This window comes from Bactrocera latifrons, unplaced genomic scaffold, assembly GCF_001853355.1.
Source record: "Bactrocera latifrons isolate USDA-ARS-PBARC rearing strain unplaced genomic scaffold, ASM185335v1 scaffold_100, whole genome shotgun sequence".
Lineage (NCBI taxonomy): Eukaryota > Metazoa > Arthropoda > Insecta > Diptera > Tephritidae > Bactrocera > Bactrocera latifrons.
Window position 1 is genome coordinate 791582 of NW_017534409.1, and position 19007 is coordinate 810588.

Genomic DNA, 19007 nt, shown 5'->3' on the forward strand with positions numbered 1-19007 from the left:
GTTTCGTTCGATAATTTGTTTCCAGCTAGGCGGAAACTTCATAATACCCCCCTCGTAGAAGCCCTCCTCCTTATTTGCGAAGAACTCGGACAGCCACTTTTCTCAAGCCTTTTTAAGTTCAACTTTATACCAGCAAGTGCATTTGCCATTTACAGGAACAGATGGTAATCACTTGGCGCTATGTCCGGGCTATAGGGTGGATGCGATAAAACCTCCTGGTAGAATTAAGCGTTTGGCCATATGGGAGCAGCTCATAGTGGATGATTCCCTTCCAATCCTATCAAACACACAGCTAATCCTTGCTGGCCGTCAAAGCGTATTTATATTATTGGTTTATCGCGTTTTTAATCGAACCATTATATGAAGAGAGCTCATTTATTTTCACACAATCGTTAGAGGTTCTTATAAGACATATTATTACTGGCGATGTCTTGGATCTTTGCTTACGATCCGGAAGCAGATGATACATTGGGTGAATATAGTGGCAAAGGTGAGCTGAAGCCGAAAAAACCACTTCAAAGCAGGTCAAATATCAAGGATATGCTCACGATTTTTTCGATTGTCGAGGTGTGTCGCATTCCGCATTTCTTTAGACCGCAGTTACTGTCAACAATAAATACCATTTGATTGTTATGCGTCGTTTGTGCGAAGCTATTTGTAAAAAGAGGACGGAATTATGGACAACAACTCTTGGTTTTTGTACCAAGTGAGTTTTTCGACAAATCTTCAATCTATATCGTACCGCCGTAGTCGCCTGATTTGGCTCCGTGTGACTTCTGGCTCTTCAAAAAACTCAAGCTATCGTTTCAGGGAAACCGTTTTGAGTCAATTGAAGACAGATATTTACTTTCAAAACTGTTTCGATGATTGGAAAAAATTTTGCCACAAGTGTATTGGAGGGGACGATATAGATTTTGAAGAATAAATTGAAAACTTTAAAATTATGAGCTATGTCTTACCGGTTTTTGCTCATAGTAGTATATCTAAACTACCGTAAAACTCGGCAGGTGGAGCTGAGGTTGGCATTTCTATAAGTCTTCAATTTGTCGGATATACTTCAATTTAAAATATCGATTTATCAAAATAAAAATAAAAAGCTTTATGAGTTGTTACGATGCTCTGTCTAATTATTAAAGATCTGCACAGTGATATTATTTTTTTATTGGGTACATAAATGGTATTAGAACTTGTGAGCGAATTAAACAATTGATTAATTGTTATGTTTCACTAAAGACATGTAATTACGCACCAGTTTACTTTTAACTTTTATAGCGGTATCAATAAAAATCGATATTACCATATATCGACGACATACCTTCACTTGCAGTTTCAACACCTAATTAACCTTACAACCGAGTCGCTGCAAAACCACTAATTAATTGACTGTTTTAATGTCGCATTTCGTTAGCTAATTACTTGTCGGCTTCGTTTCGCTATGCATTCCGTAACCTGATTGCCATTTTGCCGCTGGCAATGCACCGTTATCATAACAAATGTCTTGGCATTTAATCATACTGTTGTGGGCCATGCTATGAACGCGATTGTAGTTTCAATAAAAGGGTATTAGAGATGCAGGAAGGCGCGGCTTAGGTTGTATTTAAATTATTTGAACCGATTTTGGCGCCTTGCCACAAAGGTACCCTAAGGTTAATTCGAATCTTTACAAATGTGGGTGTGTTTATTTGCGTGTCACGTTGGCATGTGCCACTAACAAGTGTGAACACCATAAAAAACACGGCGTACTTACATAATTACATACAGATGTGTCTATACTGTATATAAGTACCTATGTAAATGTAGAATATTTGCCTTAAGTAATTTGCATTTTTATTCACCGCTTGGCGTCCACTATTAATGTATGCTTGTCACTTTGAAAAATTAGTGGATATTACCGTTATTCGTGGCTTCACACTTTTTAATTGGCTCATAGTTTATTGTCGCCGTTCGTTGACGGTTTTAATGTTATTGTTGAGTTTGGCATGGCTTGAACTCATAGATAAACGAGCGTTATTCAACACCTTGCAAAATTTATGGTTGATTATTGTAAAATTCTGTCTCGTTATTTGCATACCAACAATGTACCGGTATGTTACAAATTTGCTTATATAAATATATATGCAGATTGGCTGCTTAATAAGGCATTTAAAAACATGTACACGTTCCTATTATATGGATAGTAATTCGATATCATTGACACTTGACTGGCTATACAAGAGTTTAATTAAATGCTATTTAAAGGAGCTGGTAAGTATTGCAAATTAATTACGCGAGAGAATGCAATTTATGTACATTTATATGAGGAGTTAGCTGTACTCGTTTTGTCAAGCGTTAGTGAGTAGCGAATCGAACACACTTTAACCCCTGTTCATACAAAATGGCATCACTTACGTTGCAACTATCCATTAATATGTTCTCTTACACATACGCAAATGCATTTCGTTTATCTTGAATTGAATAATAAAATCTAGAGATCCCTTTGCCTAGTTAATGAAATTTGCATGAAACCGCAACCTTAGTGATTCAGTTACCACATAACTTCGTTTCTCTTCAATTACTCCATCGAACGAAACTTCTTAGATGATCAATATTAAATACACAATTTTATTGTTGACCCTAAAGAGTATTAGAAACCTGGTAGTCTCCCCCCAATACTTTACTTTTTTATACTCTCGCAACAAAGTTGCTAAAGAGAGTATTATAGTTTTGTTCACATAACGGTTGTTTGTAAGTCCTAAAACTAAAAAAGTCAGATATAGGGTTATATATACCAAAGTGATCAGGGTGACGAGTAGAGTTGAAAACCGGATGTCCGTCTGTCCGTGCAAGCTGTAACTTGAGTAAAAATTGAGATATCATGATGAAACTTGGTACACGTATTTCTTGGCTTCATAAGAGGTTAAGTTCGAAGATGAGCAAAATCGGCCCACTGCCACGCCCACAAAATGGCGAAAACCGAAAACATATAAAATGTCATAACTAAGCCATAAATAAATATATTAAAGTGAAATTTGGCACAAAGGATCGCAAAGTGAGCGTGGCCCCGCCCCTTACTAATATTTTTGTATATATCTCGGAAACTACTAAAGCTATGTCAACCAAACTCTACAGGGTTGTTTCACCCCGCCCACCTCCCATACAAAGGTTATGTTCAAAATCACTAAAAGTGCGTTAACCGACTAACAAAAAACATTAACGGAATTTTACAGAAGAAATATAAGAAAGAAGCTGCACCCAGACTTTCTTTAAAAATTGAAAATAGGCGTGGCGTCGCCCACTTATGAACCAAAAACCATATCTCAGGAACTACTCGACCGATTTCAATGAAATTCGGTGTACGAAATATGGGTGAAATCGGTTCACAACCACGCCTTCTTCCAATATAACGCTATTTTGAATTCCATCTGATGCCTTCTCTGTATAATATATACATTAGGAAACAATGATGATAGCGGAATACAACTTTACACAAATACGGTATTTGATGCGAGAGTATAAAATGTTCGGTGACACCCGAACTTAGCCCTTCCTTACTTGTTAATTTAAAAATATCGAACACCTTTAAAAGAGATGGTTTGTTCATACTAGCTCACAGCATACTTCTAAATTATTAAGTTACACCGTTTCTTCTCGTTGAAATCAAATTTATTGCAAAGTCAGTTAAGCAACAAGAAACACTCTACTCATAATCCAATAGATCATGTTTGCTCTGGCGTTTCCAATTCAAGGGAAATAAACGTTTCCACACCTCATAGCGTTGCGTATTCAGACCCTCGCGCAGTACAATTTCCTCGCCAATATCCAAATAGTGCTGACGCTTGAAGCTGAAAGCACGCCAACGTATATCACGCAATTTTTCGTCACTCTGCTTGTTGGGATCGCTATTGAAAAATAAGCAATTTGTTATTTAAATAGAAAGGCTATGTAACACATACTAACACACCCTTTATAAGCGAATGCTGTGAACATTCTCGTTAGCTTATCGACAATTTGATATTCTCTATCGTCCTCAGTGAACATGCGGCTAACAGAGGGTTCCACAAATAAATACATTAGATCATCGTGATGCACAACACCTACAAAGAAAGAGAGGAATGTATTATATAACATCTTCAAATTTGCTGCTTGTGGGCATACCATAGGGTTTATTAGTTGGGTAGTAAATATGGCTGCGTTGGCCCTGAAAACTGAAGCGATAGTAATAGACTTTAGTCGAACGTGCCGCCAAATGTACAAAGCGATGGACGCCGAAACCCGTTAAAGCATCAGAGAAAAGCTGCAGTGGAATTTTTTTTTCAAGAGAACTGAATAATTCGCATAAACTCAATCGCACGAACCTCCACCATTGGTTGTAGTGTGCCGGCGTACTCTAAGGACTCTCTGCCAAAATAAGAGTTCTTCAACTCCATACTAATATTCTGCGAACGAGGACTGTTAGCGCTGTATAGAAAACAAATCGGTGCTATTTGCTCAAAATTATGTGCTAAGGTCTTCAGGAGACGCGGGCTCTCAAGAATTGCTAAAAAAGATAATGGAAATAAATTAAACGATAATTGCTTTAAAACCTACACACATATTGCCTGCCCAGCGAACTCATCTTTTGTCATGCCGGTTATGATGGGTATTTTCATGAAATTGCCATTCTGATAAGATCTAACTGGATCCTCTGTGAGAAAGCGTTCCTGACCATAATCTGGTTCGATAACAGGCTTCCATAATATCAACGGATTGTTTCGTCCGAACTCGAACATATGCGGCAAAGTGTTGGCATACTCCAGATAGTGTTTCTAGAAATGTAAAATTTATTGGCCTTTTTTGTATGGGGGTTTTGAATAACAATCAGCTCACGTACTGAATTCAAACAACTCATCATATCCGTTAAATTTTCGGTGGTGCAATGCAACAAGGCCGCTTGACGTACAGCCAAGTTCAACTGTTCGACCGGTAATGGCCACTGTCCCGTTACTGCACCACTCATAACGATTGCTTTATGAAAAAGATTCTTGGACATCGGCGAAACCATATGCAGTGTAATACTTATAGCACCAGCACCATAGCCCAGTAGGGTTACAGAGTTGGGATCACCGCCAAAACGTGATATATGTAATTTTACCCAACGCAGTAGCATCACCTGGTCCTTCAGACCCATATTGCCCAACGCCTCCTCAGTGCCGGTGCTCATGAAGCCAAGCGAACCCAGACGATAGTTGAATGTAACTAGTAAAATATTACGATCCATAAAATATTGTGGACCGGCGAAGTTTTTACTTTGTCCGGAGAGCGCATAAAAACCGCCCGGATGTATAAATACAATAACCGGCTTCTTCACATTCGGTTCGTGTTCTGTGGGCAAATCACGTGTATAGATATTTACACGCAAGCAATCCTCCGAAACATCGTCGCTGTAGAGGCCGGGCTGTGGACAACGCGGACCATCGAAAGTCGCATCGAAAATGTCAAACCACTGATCTACTGGCTCGGGCGGTTTGAAGCGCAAAGCACCCACCGGCGGCTTGGCGTAGGGTATGCCACGAAATGCATAAAAATTACGACCGATTTGTGAGGGCAATAGGGTGCCACGTATTTTACCCAACGCTGTGGTGAGCACCATGTCGGATAGCTCTCGATCGAGTCCCTCTGCTGTGTTGTTATCTTCACCATTGGCGCCAGTTGCAAGCGCCAGCACTGTGAGCAATGCACCGCATGCGGACAAACTGCGCTGGCAAAGTAAGTTCCACATTGCAACACTTTGGAAAGTTCCACAAAACTGAGTCCCATCCGTGGCAGCGTGCCCCTTTTATAGGTGCAACCGCTGGTGGGCATTTAATTTTGTTGCACATTCAAAATTGATTATCATTGCCAATTGCGTGGGTGAAGTTTTACAAATGATCTGCACCATCCAGAGAATGTTGACCGTTGGCCACACGCATGCGTTCGGCGCGATGGGGAGTGTTCTAATGGCACAGCGCACTTTCTGCGGCGAATGTGGTAAGGCCAGTTGTTAGTAATGTTGGCCGTTGTATGCCGGAAGACGAGTCACGTACGATTTTTGTTGAATTAATGAAATCGCCATTAACCGGGTCAACCGAACACATTTGCAATTTGGAATTAAGTTCAGAAGATATTGAACAATTTCTAGTTTAGTTTTCATATGTTGCACAACGTTGGAATTGGAAGAGCATTGAATTAATCCTATTAACTGTAGATAATTGTTTTAGAAACTTTCTTCTGGCATTTTATCAACACATGGACTTCGTTTTCCTTTTACTTAGTGACATATTCTGTAAATCTGCACTTTATCTTGGTGTAATACATATATTTAATTTGGTATTGGAATTTTAGACTGCTCATTTGATTGAAATACGAACGGACAACTTCGAAGGCTCAAAGATATTTACTAGAAAGATAAGAGTTTTCATTCAAGAACAGAAATTCTGCAATTCTCTGTTAATTTAGTGATTCAATGACATCCATTGGGAAGCTTAGAATACACCAAGATCAGACTGAAATTTATGTTACTTCGAAGCCCCTACTATAATAACTATGTTGAAGTTAACAATGTCAAAATTAAGTTCAGTAGTTCAGTAAAGCTTAGTCTCAAAAATGGAAAATATTGTTCATATCGTCACCTAAAATGAACAGTGATCATCAAAAAAAAATCTAACTTGAGTTTTTTACTGCTTACGATTTTCCACAAAATATTACATATACTTATGTTCTCAGCAACATTTGGAGCGTTTTAAAATGGACAAAGTGGATTGGTGCATTGATTCATCACTAGGGATGAGACTTGGGTCTATCACCATGATCCTGAATCAAAACAAGAGGCTAAAGTGTGGTGTGAACCTGCTTGTTCGGATTTTTGTGGATTACTTGCCAACTGATAAAACAATTAATTCTGAATATTATTGCAACCTTTTGGATCAGTTGAAGGAAAAAGCTTTATGAAAACCGGTTTGCAGAAGAAAAAAATCCTTTTTCATCAGAACAATGTACCGTGTCACAAGAGCATTTTGGCAATGGCTGAAATCCATGAATCCACCGTATTCACCAAATTTAGCCCCCATTCCATTTGTTTTGTTTCTAGAACTCAAAAAATGTAAGTGTTTTTTTTATCAAATGAAGAGATCATAAAGGCTGTTGAAGCGTATTTTGCAGACCTTCCAGATTCTCACTTCAGGGATGGCAACCACAGATTAGAGGATCGTTCGAGCAAGATTATACTGAATAATAATGTGTTTCCTTATCAAACGACAAAACTTATTGAACAACCTGGTAGCATAAAATTTTTAGCTTCCGCTGTCAGACATAACCATTATATAACCACTTTATAACAAAAACTCAAATTTAGTTTCAATATGAGTGGTTTGTATTACATCGTTTTTCCTTCGTCTCTAAACTTATGAATAATGGTGTTACGTTATTTTGCATTTTAGGTGACAATATGAACCTTTCACTCTATACTGTTCAGAAAACTTGAAAGGGATCTTTACTGACTTAATTTAGAAAATGCATTCCTACTAAGCTTATTCAAAGCGATAAGGTGTTCACTGACTGAAATTGTTTAACAAGAGATTTCACATTTGGCGACCACCTTCATTTTTGCCAACTTCCTGAATGTCGTAACACGTTAATTTTTATTTATCGGGACTTAATCCTAGCATAACATTCATATGTCCTGTGGATCTCAGTTAGACCCCAGCGAGGTTTTTGTGCGTTATCTTAGTTTTCTTCAAGCTATTCATTTGACACACACGGAATTAAGGACGAGTAAAAATTTTTATTCACCTTCACCTTGTCATCAGTACTGACTTGGTTCCTCGCGGCTTTTTGCCAACAACTCGAGACACAATGGGAGATAAAAACCGAATATATGAAGGTCTTAAAGGTTATACCGGAAAAAGGACATTTTAACGATTTTGAGGACTGGAAAATGTACTGAAAAAATGCGCTTTATTGGATGGAGATTAATATGAATGGGATCAAGAATTAATAAAGAATTTACATTTTATAAACAAATTCACCTTCCTTTCGGATCACAACAGTATGGCTCTACATATAGTTAAATGTTTTTATATTTATATTTTAGGAGACTAGCTGTGATAATTCTTCATTGAGGCTTCGAAGCAAACAATTGATTTCTGCAGTTATCTAGCCGAGATCGAATAAGCTCGTATAACCAGAGTTATTGTTCCTTTCGCTCATTATACATAATTAGAGAGATTAAAGTTTAAAGTCACAATTAAAGAGCCTTTATCTTAAGAAAGCAAAAACGGGTGTCCTTCCTAGAACTGCAAACCAAAACACTTATTTAAGTTTATCAGTATGTACGGTATATACTACATATACCTAATGGCTTCAATTCAGAACAATGAAAGAGCAAAAAAGTGTCGGTATTCAACTTAAATTTCCACCTTTTTGATGTTTTTTCTCTTCTTTGTTTTTGTTTTTTATTTTTGTGCTTTTTAACGAAAGTGGAGAGGCGGCATTATCTGATTAATCAAAAGGACACCCGAAATGCGCTTCTTCAATCTTAAATATACACCAATTTAGTGTGAAATCCGACAAATCAAGTCAGGTAAATTATGCGTCAATTTGTTTGCAGCAAAAAGCAGAAGAAAACGCATAAGATATAAGCAGATAAGAAATAAAACAAGCTTTTGTCTTTTGAAGTATATAAGTGGGCAATTTTTTTCCTTACAAAAATAAAAATACAGCAGCAAGGCAAACATAATAAAAGCTCTTTGAAAAGGACCCAACATTCATATAATTCAACAATAGCTTTCTATTCGATTATAGAAATCTTTGTTCGTTGGTGCGTTAAGGAGCCATTAGTGTTTGAATAGAAGCTTAGCACATTAGTTCCAAGAAACAATATAAATGTTTACCTAATTATTAGCTTGAGTTAGATTTTTTGGTTTACGTAAAACTTGAATTCAATGTCACAGTGGGTAATTTGCCAATTTTCAATACAATATTTAAGATGCGAGAACATGCTGTACAGAGTTAGACAAAAGGCAATCTTTAAGTTGCCGGATCTCTGCATTAGATTTAAAATATCTCCAGCTGATGCCTTTGCTATGGCGAAAGCCACGAAGCTGATCTCTAATGCACTTGCAGACAAATCTAGAATCAACATCTGCGTAGACAATCAAGCAATCAAGGCAGTAACCTCGTAAACCATATCGGCCAGAAGTGTTGTGGGAATCGGGGTAGCAGTAGAAAGTGTTGCCAGAAGTAAGCAACTTCACTTCTACTCGGTGCCAGGCTACAAAGGCTTCGAGGACAATGAAATAGTGGACGAGATTGCTAAGAATGGTGTACGGTTAACATCCGAAAACGTCATTAACATTGGGAAACCCATGTATTGTCTATACGGCGATATCGACAGAAGCTGGGTAAAGAAAATGAAAGCACGATGGAAAGAACTACCTGTGTGTAAAACTGCAAAAGTCATGTGCAAAACAGTATATCGGAAGAATATAAAATTACTATTGGCACTCGATAGAAGAGATTGTAGGAAGATGATGGAAGTACTAACTGAGCATTGTCTGGTGCCGGCATCCAACCTCAGAATGAGGATGACAGATCGAGAAGACTGCAGAAAATGTCTAGAGCAAGGCACTGGAGTAATAATGGAGCAACTCTTGCGCACTTGTTCTGCATTGGCAAGACTACGATTTAAGTATCTAGCGTCTCCACGGTATGATCAACTGGAGGAGGTATCGACACTGAAGCCGCAGAGTCTGTTAAAATTCGCCACGCATTCTAAATGATGACTACTCTTCTTGCACCTAGCAATTGAACTTCATCTGGTAACGCAAAGAACCAAGAGTGGTCTATGCAAGGTTTACTAAGCCATAAAATGCGAGAATACGCTTGATACCAAGCTAGGGCAATGTAAAACTGCGAATATAGTCCTACAAGAATGTAATGAGAGCCAATTCATATTGTGATAGTAGCGCCATCGGCCCGCAAGGCTAAGTATTTATGGCATGATGATGATTTTAAGTGATTCGATTTAGTTAATTTATATTAAAAATAGATTTAACGGCTTTGTATAACCAATGAAGAGATACATTTTTACCTTATCTTTCATTGTACTGAAAATCCACATACACTCAAGTGAAAATTACAAACTCAAGCTTTTTGGCTGAGACAACCTCTTTGGACAGCTTTCGAAAATAGCAATAACAAACAAACAAACAAAAAAAAAAAAATAAAACCAAAACGAACAAACCCATCAACGAAACTCGTCCCACCGTATATTTAAGTGTTGGCATTTTGTAGTGCAAACAAGACAAACGACCGGCGATATTTATATGCTCAAAGGAAATGATGACGATGATCATTTCTGCTCTTTGAACCCCATAATTTACAAAAGCACAACAATTCTTCAAGCGCGCGAAGATGAATAAGGATAATTGCAGGACTGAGAAGGTGTGACGGCTTCGTCGCGTCTCAAATGTGCGCTCGTATGTAACTGTGAATGCGATTGCGATAATCCTGCGTTGAACAGCGCGAGTGAGCGGCCAATGGCTGGCACCGGACTGTGGGCGTGCTATTGCCATATGTTGTGGCGTGTAAATTGCTGGCATAAAACATGAAAAATAACAAAAGTTTGCGATTAAAGGCACGAGCTTACGAATCTGAGGATAATCATTAAATATTTGACAAATTGCTTGTCGTTTCGCGTTGCCTCGCTGCTGTGGCACAGCTAAATTGGCATAACAATGTGAAAAATTTTATCATTTATTGCATTTCATTTTTGTTGTTTTCGTTTTGGGTGCACGCATGCGCTATGTATGTAATTACTGTCAAGGCAGGTGTTGCCACCGCAATTACAACAAGCAACGGCGGCGGCAGCGAGTGGCGGCACGATAGGCAGCGACAGCGTCGCGGTCACACATTTTCAACATTTCCGATTCATATCGAAACGCTTAATTGAAACATGCAACAAGCGGGCAATGACAACAACAACAACTATATTTCCAATGCAATTGAGTAGAGAAGCACGCACACACACACACACACACACGCACACACACACACACATACAAGCGAACACAGTGTAATGGACAATGGACAGTCATCAAACTGAGCAACGGGGCAGTGACAAGCATTCTGACACACCTCCTAATAGAATTTTATACCGCAATCAGCTTACGTTGCCACTAACAACAATAACTACAACAACAGCAGCAATTATTTTGCCGGTGCAGCATATATATTTACAGTTGCGATCGTTGATAGTTGAGCGGTTTGCGCAAACAAATCGAACGATTGACGGGAAAAATTCTATTAAAGCGCCAGCGAGTGGACGGACGGACAAGCGGGCAGTGCTGTGATTCATATCGTTGCAATGAGGGCGTGGCGCAAGAAAATACCAACAATTGGAGAGCGGATTGCAGCACAACAATAAGCGTAAATGCTTAGCTATCCTGGCAGCAATACCATGACGACAACAACAATAACAATAATAACACAAGCATTGCACATAGGGTATCGCACCAACAATTCTGGTGGACAAAACAGCATTTAAATCACTGTCAAACGGTTGCAAATGCTTTCAACAATTGCCCACTGAGCAACACTTTTGCTATACCTTTAAGCTTGCTGTTGTTTTTGTTGTTCCATTTATTTTTGCTGCAAAGTCCAAACACGCACACATTTGCATCGATGTGTGTACTTATGATTGCATATGCCTGCCTGTCCCACATTGAGACTTGCCACAGTTACGTGTCTCGCCGAATGTGTTTAGATGCCCATTGGCAATTTTATGAGCCAATGAATTATTGTAATGACGCTGAGCCACTCAAATTTGTGCGCCTTTAGGCCACTTACTATACATACGCATACATTTATGTGTGCATGTGTATGCAAAAGCGATAGGCCAGCACACATACAAGTTGGTGGCATTTTTATTCACATTCGTCACATAAATTCTGTTGCTTACAATCGAAACACTCGTACTGATTGTTATTTATAGCAGCGCTGACCTTAAAATGTTCCACGTGTGTGTGTGTGTGAATTTAGCCTCTTTAACTTTGTAGCACAAAAAAATCGTAAAGAATCTGTCTGCTGCGAAATTTCTTTTACACTAATATTTACACCAGCGAAACAATGAGAGCATTCAAAGCCAGTGCAGCAAATAAAAGACTTAAGACACGAACTTGTTCAAATATTACTGTAAATATTAAGTTTTTTCTTGAACTATGAGACTTTGTTAATTTAAATTTTATATTATTATTTCGTCCATTGAGTTTTTGACGAAAGTTGGCTTACTCTTGGCATCATCAGAAGGTTGGTAGATTTGCAGTCGCAGTAAGGAGTGGAATCTTGAATGTGATAATGTTGAAAACTTTGGCGTGGCGTCCCCCATATTAAGTTTTATATGTATATTTCACAAACTAAAGGTTTATCCCTTAAATATGCTAATGATAACTATTTTCGGGACCTCTTCTGACAATGATCGCTTTTAATGGATGGAAGATGACTTCGTATATAAGATGTGAAATTCGTCATCGCACTTTTTTAATATAACCGTTATATTATTCTGCATATGAACACAGCATAGAAGGATTTCAAAGAAGTCGGTGTCAAAATTGGGTGTAGCACCACCCACCTTTGGGTGAAATTCTATAATTACTCGACCAATAGAAATATTTATTTTCATATATGAAGCTGCAGGTAAATATGATAATCTGATCTCTAAAAATCTTGCAATATTTTTGTACTTATGTATATAACATTTTTTGTGAAAAATTAATCTTTATTAATAAAAAAAAATCTCAGTAATCTTGACTATTTCCACCGCTATTATTGTGATTGTTCTCCATCAAAAAATTTCTGCTATTAAAATCATCTGTGCTAAGTTATTGAAGTGTGCACCAACAGAAGAAGCTCAATCAAGGCCGTGTGGATATTTTATAGGATAAATGGGATAGAATAAACATTTTAAGGTAACTTTTCTATTAAAATTAGGCGAAATTGGATAGTTAAAGTAAGTTCATCGAATCAGTATCAGGATATATTTTAAAGATCTAGGCTGCATTATTAATAGTGGATAGTCGCAAAGTCTTTTCGTATTTTGCCAATAGATGTCGCTGCAATCGTATTTCTCCAGTGCAAAGGTTAGATTTTATGCATCATTTAACAAAAAAGAAATTAAATTTGGAGAAGTTGAGAAAAAGTCACAGCTGTTCAAAAATGAGTGAAGAAATTCGCTATATGTATTTTGAAATTTTTTTATAAAAACAGGAAGAATAACACGCAAGCCAACAATGAAATTTGTATAACTTACAGAGACGACGCTGTAAATTATTTATGGACAAAAGAGAGCTAACTTCGTATTTTTTATAGCAAATTATGAAAAGATCCTTGGAGAATCAACAATAAGAAGGTTTTTATAATTTGATTTAACTACGCACATATTACTATATAAATAATTTCAATGGACTTAAAATATATGCAGCATGCCTTATATACAGCTAGGATTTAAAAAAAAATCTACACATATTTAAAAATGCACGCAGAAAATTTCATTTTGTTCCGGTGATTATTTTCGAAGTTACACGTAAATTTGGAAAGGCGTTTCCGAGTGTTTTGAAGTGCATTCCAAACTTTAAACAACTCAAAATAGTGTTTTTAAAGTCAGGGACCAACATTAATCGAAAACGGCTAAGTCGATTGGTGTCAAATATTTTAAATATAGTAATTATATAGTAATTAATAAAAATTTTTTATAATTAATAAATATTTTGTATAAACAATTTAATTCCGAAATTTTGGTTAAAAATCGTTTTCTTGTTAGAAACCGCCATTTTGTCAAAAAATTGTACTTTGTTTATTCCTCCAATTAATTACTAGATTTAACATTACTTTAACGAAATCTTTTCATTTTTTTCCCAGTGGATTCAGTTCAGAGAAATAATTGTTACCGCAAAACGTGTTTTTTGCGAAGAGCGCCCGGAGATCAGCTATAGTTCCTTTCTAAATAATATTTCTACTATTACTAAGTTTTAAATACAGTTAAAAGATACGAATTTTTGGATCAATAAATTGAAAAGTTTTCTCAGAAAAAATTCTGGAAATTTCGCTTTTTCGGCCTTCTAGCTATATATAAACATTTAAAGGCGAAATATTAGATGTCACAATTACTTGGCAACTCAAAAGCTTTATTTGTATCTTTATTTATTTCATGTTTTAAATACAGTGCTCACTGCATTTGCATTCAACTTGACTTACAACACATACAAATGCTCACTAAATGGCTATTAAAATGTACTTACATTTAAATAATTAATTAAACCATGCATGGTAATTTCGCAGAGCACAGCACAGCACAGCAGCAGCGGACACCATCTGCAAAGGTGTGCAACGCGCGGATTGCGTGCAACAAGCGAGTTAACTTTAATGGCACTTAAAACAGGCACTAAATTCTGCTTGTGGCACGTAAATCAAATGTGCGAAATTTCACATTCCAAAGCGATACGAATCGACGACGACGAAACGATGCCATTTGCGGTGCGACTGTCTGCCTACCTACCTACACTTATGTGAGTTGGCAATGCGCGACAGTGTCATTAATGGAATTCGTTCACGCCTGCTGGCCGCGCACTCGCTGGTTCGCAGATTAGTTGCACCAATGGCTTCAAAATTTACCACTGATTTGCAAGCAAAAGATTTATGGCGATTTGCATAATGACTTCTGCAACAACACAGATTTATATTATGTATATGTATATTATATAAATTTATGTATACATGTATATGTATACTACATACATATGTGTAAGTGTTTTTATGAGTGTGTGTATGTTGGTTGTGAATGCAGTGGCACATACGGCGGCAACAACTTGCAACAGTTTACACAATTTTGTAATTTATTGAGTTGCAACCGAAATCGAAATGTATATAATTAAAAAATCGACATGTGAGCAAAGGAAAAAATAAATATTGCATAAAAAAATATACAAAATAAATTAAATTCGCTACTTTTATGGGTACTTAAAATAAAATTGGTGTGAATTTATTTCCATCGCAAATTTTTCCAACGTCAATTCTTGTTTTAGCTGCTGTTGTTGTAGATAAGTTTGCGTGCCTCAGCTGATAACCATCTTAACGCTGCGTTCTTTACTCCACACTTACTTTCATATGATTTTTGGTTAGCCAGCAGTTAGTGACTGTGATTAGCAGTTGATATTAAAACAACACTAAATACATAATAATAAAATAAAACAAATTTAAATATTTTTGAAAATAATCTCCAAAAATTTTAAGTTGATCGGATAAATACTAGTTTCGAGGATATGAGTGATAGCAGGGTATTTTTATATGCGTTTTTCACAAAACAATGTTATCAGAATTCGTGGTGTTCTCCGAAACGGCTGGACCGGCTTAAAATTTCCATATGACTTTCTTATCTGTCAGGTAATGATAAAAGGGGTATAGTTATTCTGGGTAGGACTATACCCAAATCTTACTCCTGCGTCCTCGTCGCACACCCTGGAAACCCGTGTGGAGTCTGGGGTCACGGTTAAAAGAGAGGAAGCTTCAGTTGCGCCACTCCCACATATTCGGTTTAAGGATTCGCTGAAGTCTAATTGCAGCATCTGTTCACCAGAGGTGCAGCTACGAGCAGGCGTCGGTTTTGAAACAAGCGGCTCGCTGTACATATAAATTTGTATAAAGTTTTATACCACACTACTAGCGAGATTGTACGCTGGGCCGAGACATAGAAACCACTCAAAATGAAAAGGAAACAAAAGCCCCTTGTGGAAAACCCCACTTTTGATGACGACTAGAGCGAACGTAATAAGGGGCATATGCTTGCAGCGTCCCGTCCATATATTGGGAGGATGCCGATGTTCAGCTGGTTGATATCTTCGTAAAAATAAAGGCTGACATCACCGCCGCCCAAGAAATTCAGTGGCCATGTAAAGGAGCGCAAATTCAGTATGGGATTCGTGGGGGGAGAAAGTCTCAGTCTCGAATCTTGGCATTCATTCCGATGGATGAGCGTCTAGCAACAATCCCATCAGATCCTGACGAAAGAGAAGGATGATTTGACTAAATATGTACGCCTCTCACCAAACACAGGGGACGGTTCAACGTCGAGAAGCACCTACGGCGGTGCCTATTCTTGTAAAGAACACGAAGTAAGAAATAATTTCCATATGCGCAAATTTGTGATTTCCAGCTTTCCAACAAAAGAAATTAATTGCTGACATAAATTTTTATATTTGTAAACATACATACATACATATATATTCTTTCATAAGTTTGTGTGTGTCACTTTGTTGTTCGCACATTCGTCTTATCTGCCGTTAAATATCAGAAACCATAAGCATTGTACACACACATATACATAAATTTAGTTGTTGTTGTTACTGTTATGCGCCTGCAATTCATCTTCGACTCGTTATTGCATTGAATTTTATTTCTCCATTTTCGTCTTCGACTTAACTTATCGATTTGCCGACGCGATTTCAATTCCACTTCGACGCCAACTTTGCATAATTAATTTCATTTGCACATGCAACCAACACACAGCGCCTCCAAACTGTAAACGGCGAAGTGTTAATAATGCAGCAGCTGCGCATGCGCAATGCGAGTAAACCTCACCAGCGCTTTGCTCGCCCACCAAAGGCCAGCTCATGCACACACATCTTTATATGCCTTTCATAGTTTGTTGCTGCTGTTGTTGTTTCAGACTGGCAAACAGTCAGGCAACACTTGCATGTTGTTGGTTGTTGTTGTCGCCGTCTCAAGATGTCGTGCCCGTGATTTGTTTTGAGAAATGTTGGCAATTTTTCTCTTTCGATTCACTTCAAATTCAAATAAATTAAACAAATTTGTGTTTTGATTAATTCGTTGTTGCTGTTGTGACTTGCTGATGGAGTGTTCAGGTGCGTGCGATTTGTTCGCATATCGCATGACATAAGGTATTCGCACGACTGCCAGTGTTGATGTGAAGCGATTTTTCAAAATACTCAAGTACAAAAATGCATTAAACATTCTTTCGTTGCATTTTTTTTTGTGTTTTGTTAGGAAAAATATAGTGTAGTATACTATATAATATTGTAACGAAATTTATGAAGGCATGCATAATTGGCAGCCCCTGCTCCACTTCTGATAATCGCAGTGATATGTGTAGTATTTAAAAGTATCCTGAACCAAGGTTCGATCTCTGCTCTGAAGTACATTCGAAGAGAAAAGTTTTTCTAACAGTGATTACTTCTCGATATGTACAACTCTCACTCGAATGAATTTCTGTCATCAAAAGGCTTCCCTTAAAGTCCATTTAACTTATCTAAGCTTACCTCACAAAGTTGAAAAAAAATTGGGCCAAATAACTAGTAAAGCGCTAACCTCCAATTATGTTTTGTAAGTCATTAGTTCAGAGGTAGTGTGCCACTACTCTCTGTGGCATCCAAGCATTATAGTATTTTACTAGTTTTTTGTTTTTATGTAAGCTTTGAGCTAAAGTTTACACTTTTTCACAGAACACAATCTAAACGTATCTTGGCTCTGGCATTTTGCACAAGGATGATGAGACTCCTCGTGAATTTATTTGAAAGATATAGAAGTGGTTGGTTTTACTACTTGGACCCTTCAAAAAATACTATAATTTTACTTTCACCTTCAATCGGACTATATCGTGGGTAACAATTTTTTCGACTGGAATAAACCATCTGATCAAATTTGACTCGGACTGGTCTATTTAAACTGTCATAAAAAAACTTTTATTGAACAACGAGAGTCGACCATCCAGCTCTCTTAAGCGAAAATATTGAAAAAGTTGTGTGGGCGTCAGAGGGATGTGACATAGGATCTCTGCACCTCGTATTAAACATTTGGTTAAGGTTTCAGGTATGAAAAGTGTAAAAGCTAGACTAGTACTTGAAAACCCGATTCTTTTGCAAATACCTAGTACCTATTAACCATCAAACCATTTAGCGGTCAAGAATGGTATATTCCATTACAGCCAGGTCTATGAAAAGCACACCAAACACTTTCAACGCAGTAGCATTTCCGAAAACTATTTTGCGAAATGTTTTATACCCTCTATCAACACCAATCTATCCAATCTGGCTAAATTTTAGAGATATATTGTATATACATAGATCTGTCCACCTCTTGAGCCCTAGAGCTGATTTTATTGACCTCTAACGAGCTCGGCAAGCGCTTGTGAACAACTAGAACTTGAATTGCTGAAGATGTTTCTGGCACAGAACAAACTACAAGAGGTTCTCTGAATTACTTGCCCTTTGGAAAATCAATCGCACTGCAATTGTAGGTGTTCTAACCGGAAACGGTTCCATAGACTCACAGGAAGTGTGGCTGAATATTTTGTTGAAATTATTTGCCAATTCTGGATGGAGGAAGGCGAGATGGATCATCTAAGCACTTTCACTTGTTTTGACAGACTGATATGGAAATATCTCGAAAAACAAAACTTCGGCGACCCTAGGGAAGTGGTTGAGGTTGATATTAATCGCTTTAACAAATTTGTGGTAAGCGGAAAATGGTTCGTTGATCTATGAGAATCTGCTGATCCATTTTTAAAGAGTTTCTGGTATTTTTGCTTTTACGATTTTGTGCGAGGATGAATGCTGCGATCTAATTTCACCTACGTGTGTATCTTCTCATGATTAAAAGTTTTTCTGAGCGCTAATAACTTGCAAATCCTCTCACCATATTCTCTTGGTGGTCTACGGATAGTGTAGACCACTTTTAATCCACAACTCACCAAAACTGTTATAGTCAGTGCATTATGCGAATATTATCTCACAAAATTATTGTGGTCAAAGATAATATAAAACCGCATTATATATAACTTTTTTCCAGGAATCGTATTGTACAAGTGACAACTCATGTATGTATAGTATGAAGGATTATAGCTTTGAAATTTGGGTTAAACCTTCATTTCTTTCAAGTCAACACTCTATTCAAGAAATTCTTCCTTAGTTTTTAAAAAAAATGCTATATTTCTGACGTCGACATAT

At 37.4% G+C, this 19007-nt stretch overlaps 1 protein-coding gene across 1 annotated transcript; it reads right to left on the reverse strand.

Moving 5' to 3' along the window:
- Nucleotides 1-3624: 3624 nt before the first annotated feature.
- Nucleotides 3625-5751, reverse strand: LOC108967233 (venom carboxylesterase-6). The gene is made up of 6 exons (XM_018930532.1): nucleotides 4850-5751; nucleotides 4571-4784; nucleotides 4335-4516; nucleotides 4135-4273; nucleotides 3941-4073; nucleotides 3625-3878 (listed from the first exon to the last, which is right to left on the reverse strand). The coding sequence occupies exons 1-6, from the start codon at nucleotides 5735-5737 to the stop codon at nucleotides 3677-3679; spliced, it is 1758 nt and encodes a 585-aa protein (XP_018786077.1). The 5' UTR covers nucleotides 5738-5751; the 3' UTR covers nucleotides 3625-3676.
- Between the last annotated feature and the right edge of the window lie 13256 nt (nucleotides 5752-19007).

Coding starts and splice junctions, on each gene's coding strand:
- LOC108967233 (XM_018930532.1), bottom strand. CDS start 5,737: ATGTGGAACTTACTTTGCCAGCGCAGTTTGTCCGCATGCGGTGCATTG. Junction 4,274..4,334: donor CACTACAACCAATGGTGGAG/GTTCGTGCGATT, acceptor ATTCCACTGCAG/CTTTTCTCTGATGCTTTAAC. Junction 3,879..3,940: donor ACAGCATTCGCTTATAAAGG/GTGTGTTAGTAT, acceptor ATTTTTCAATAG/CGATCCCAACAAGCAGAGTG.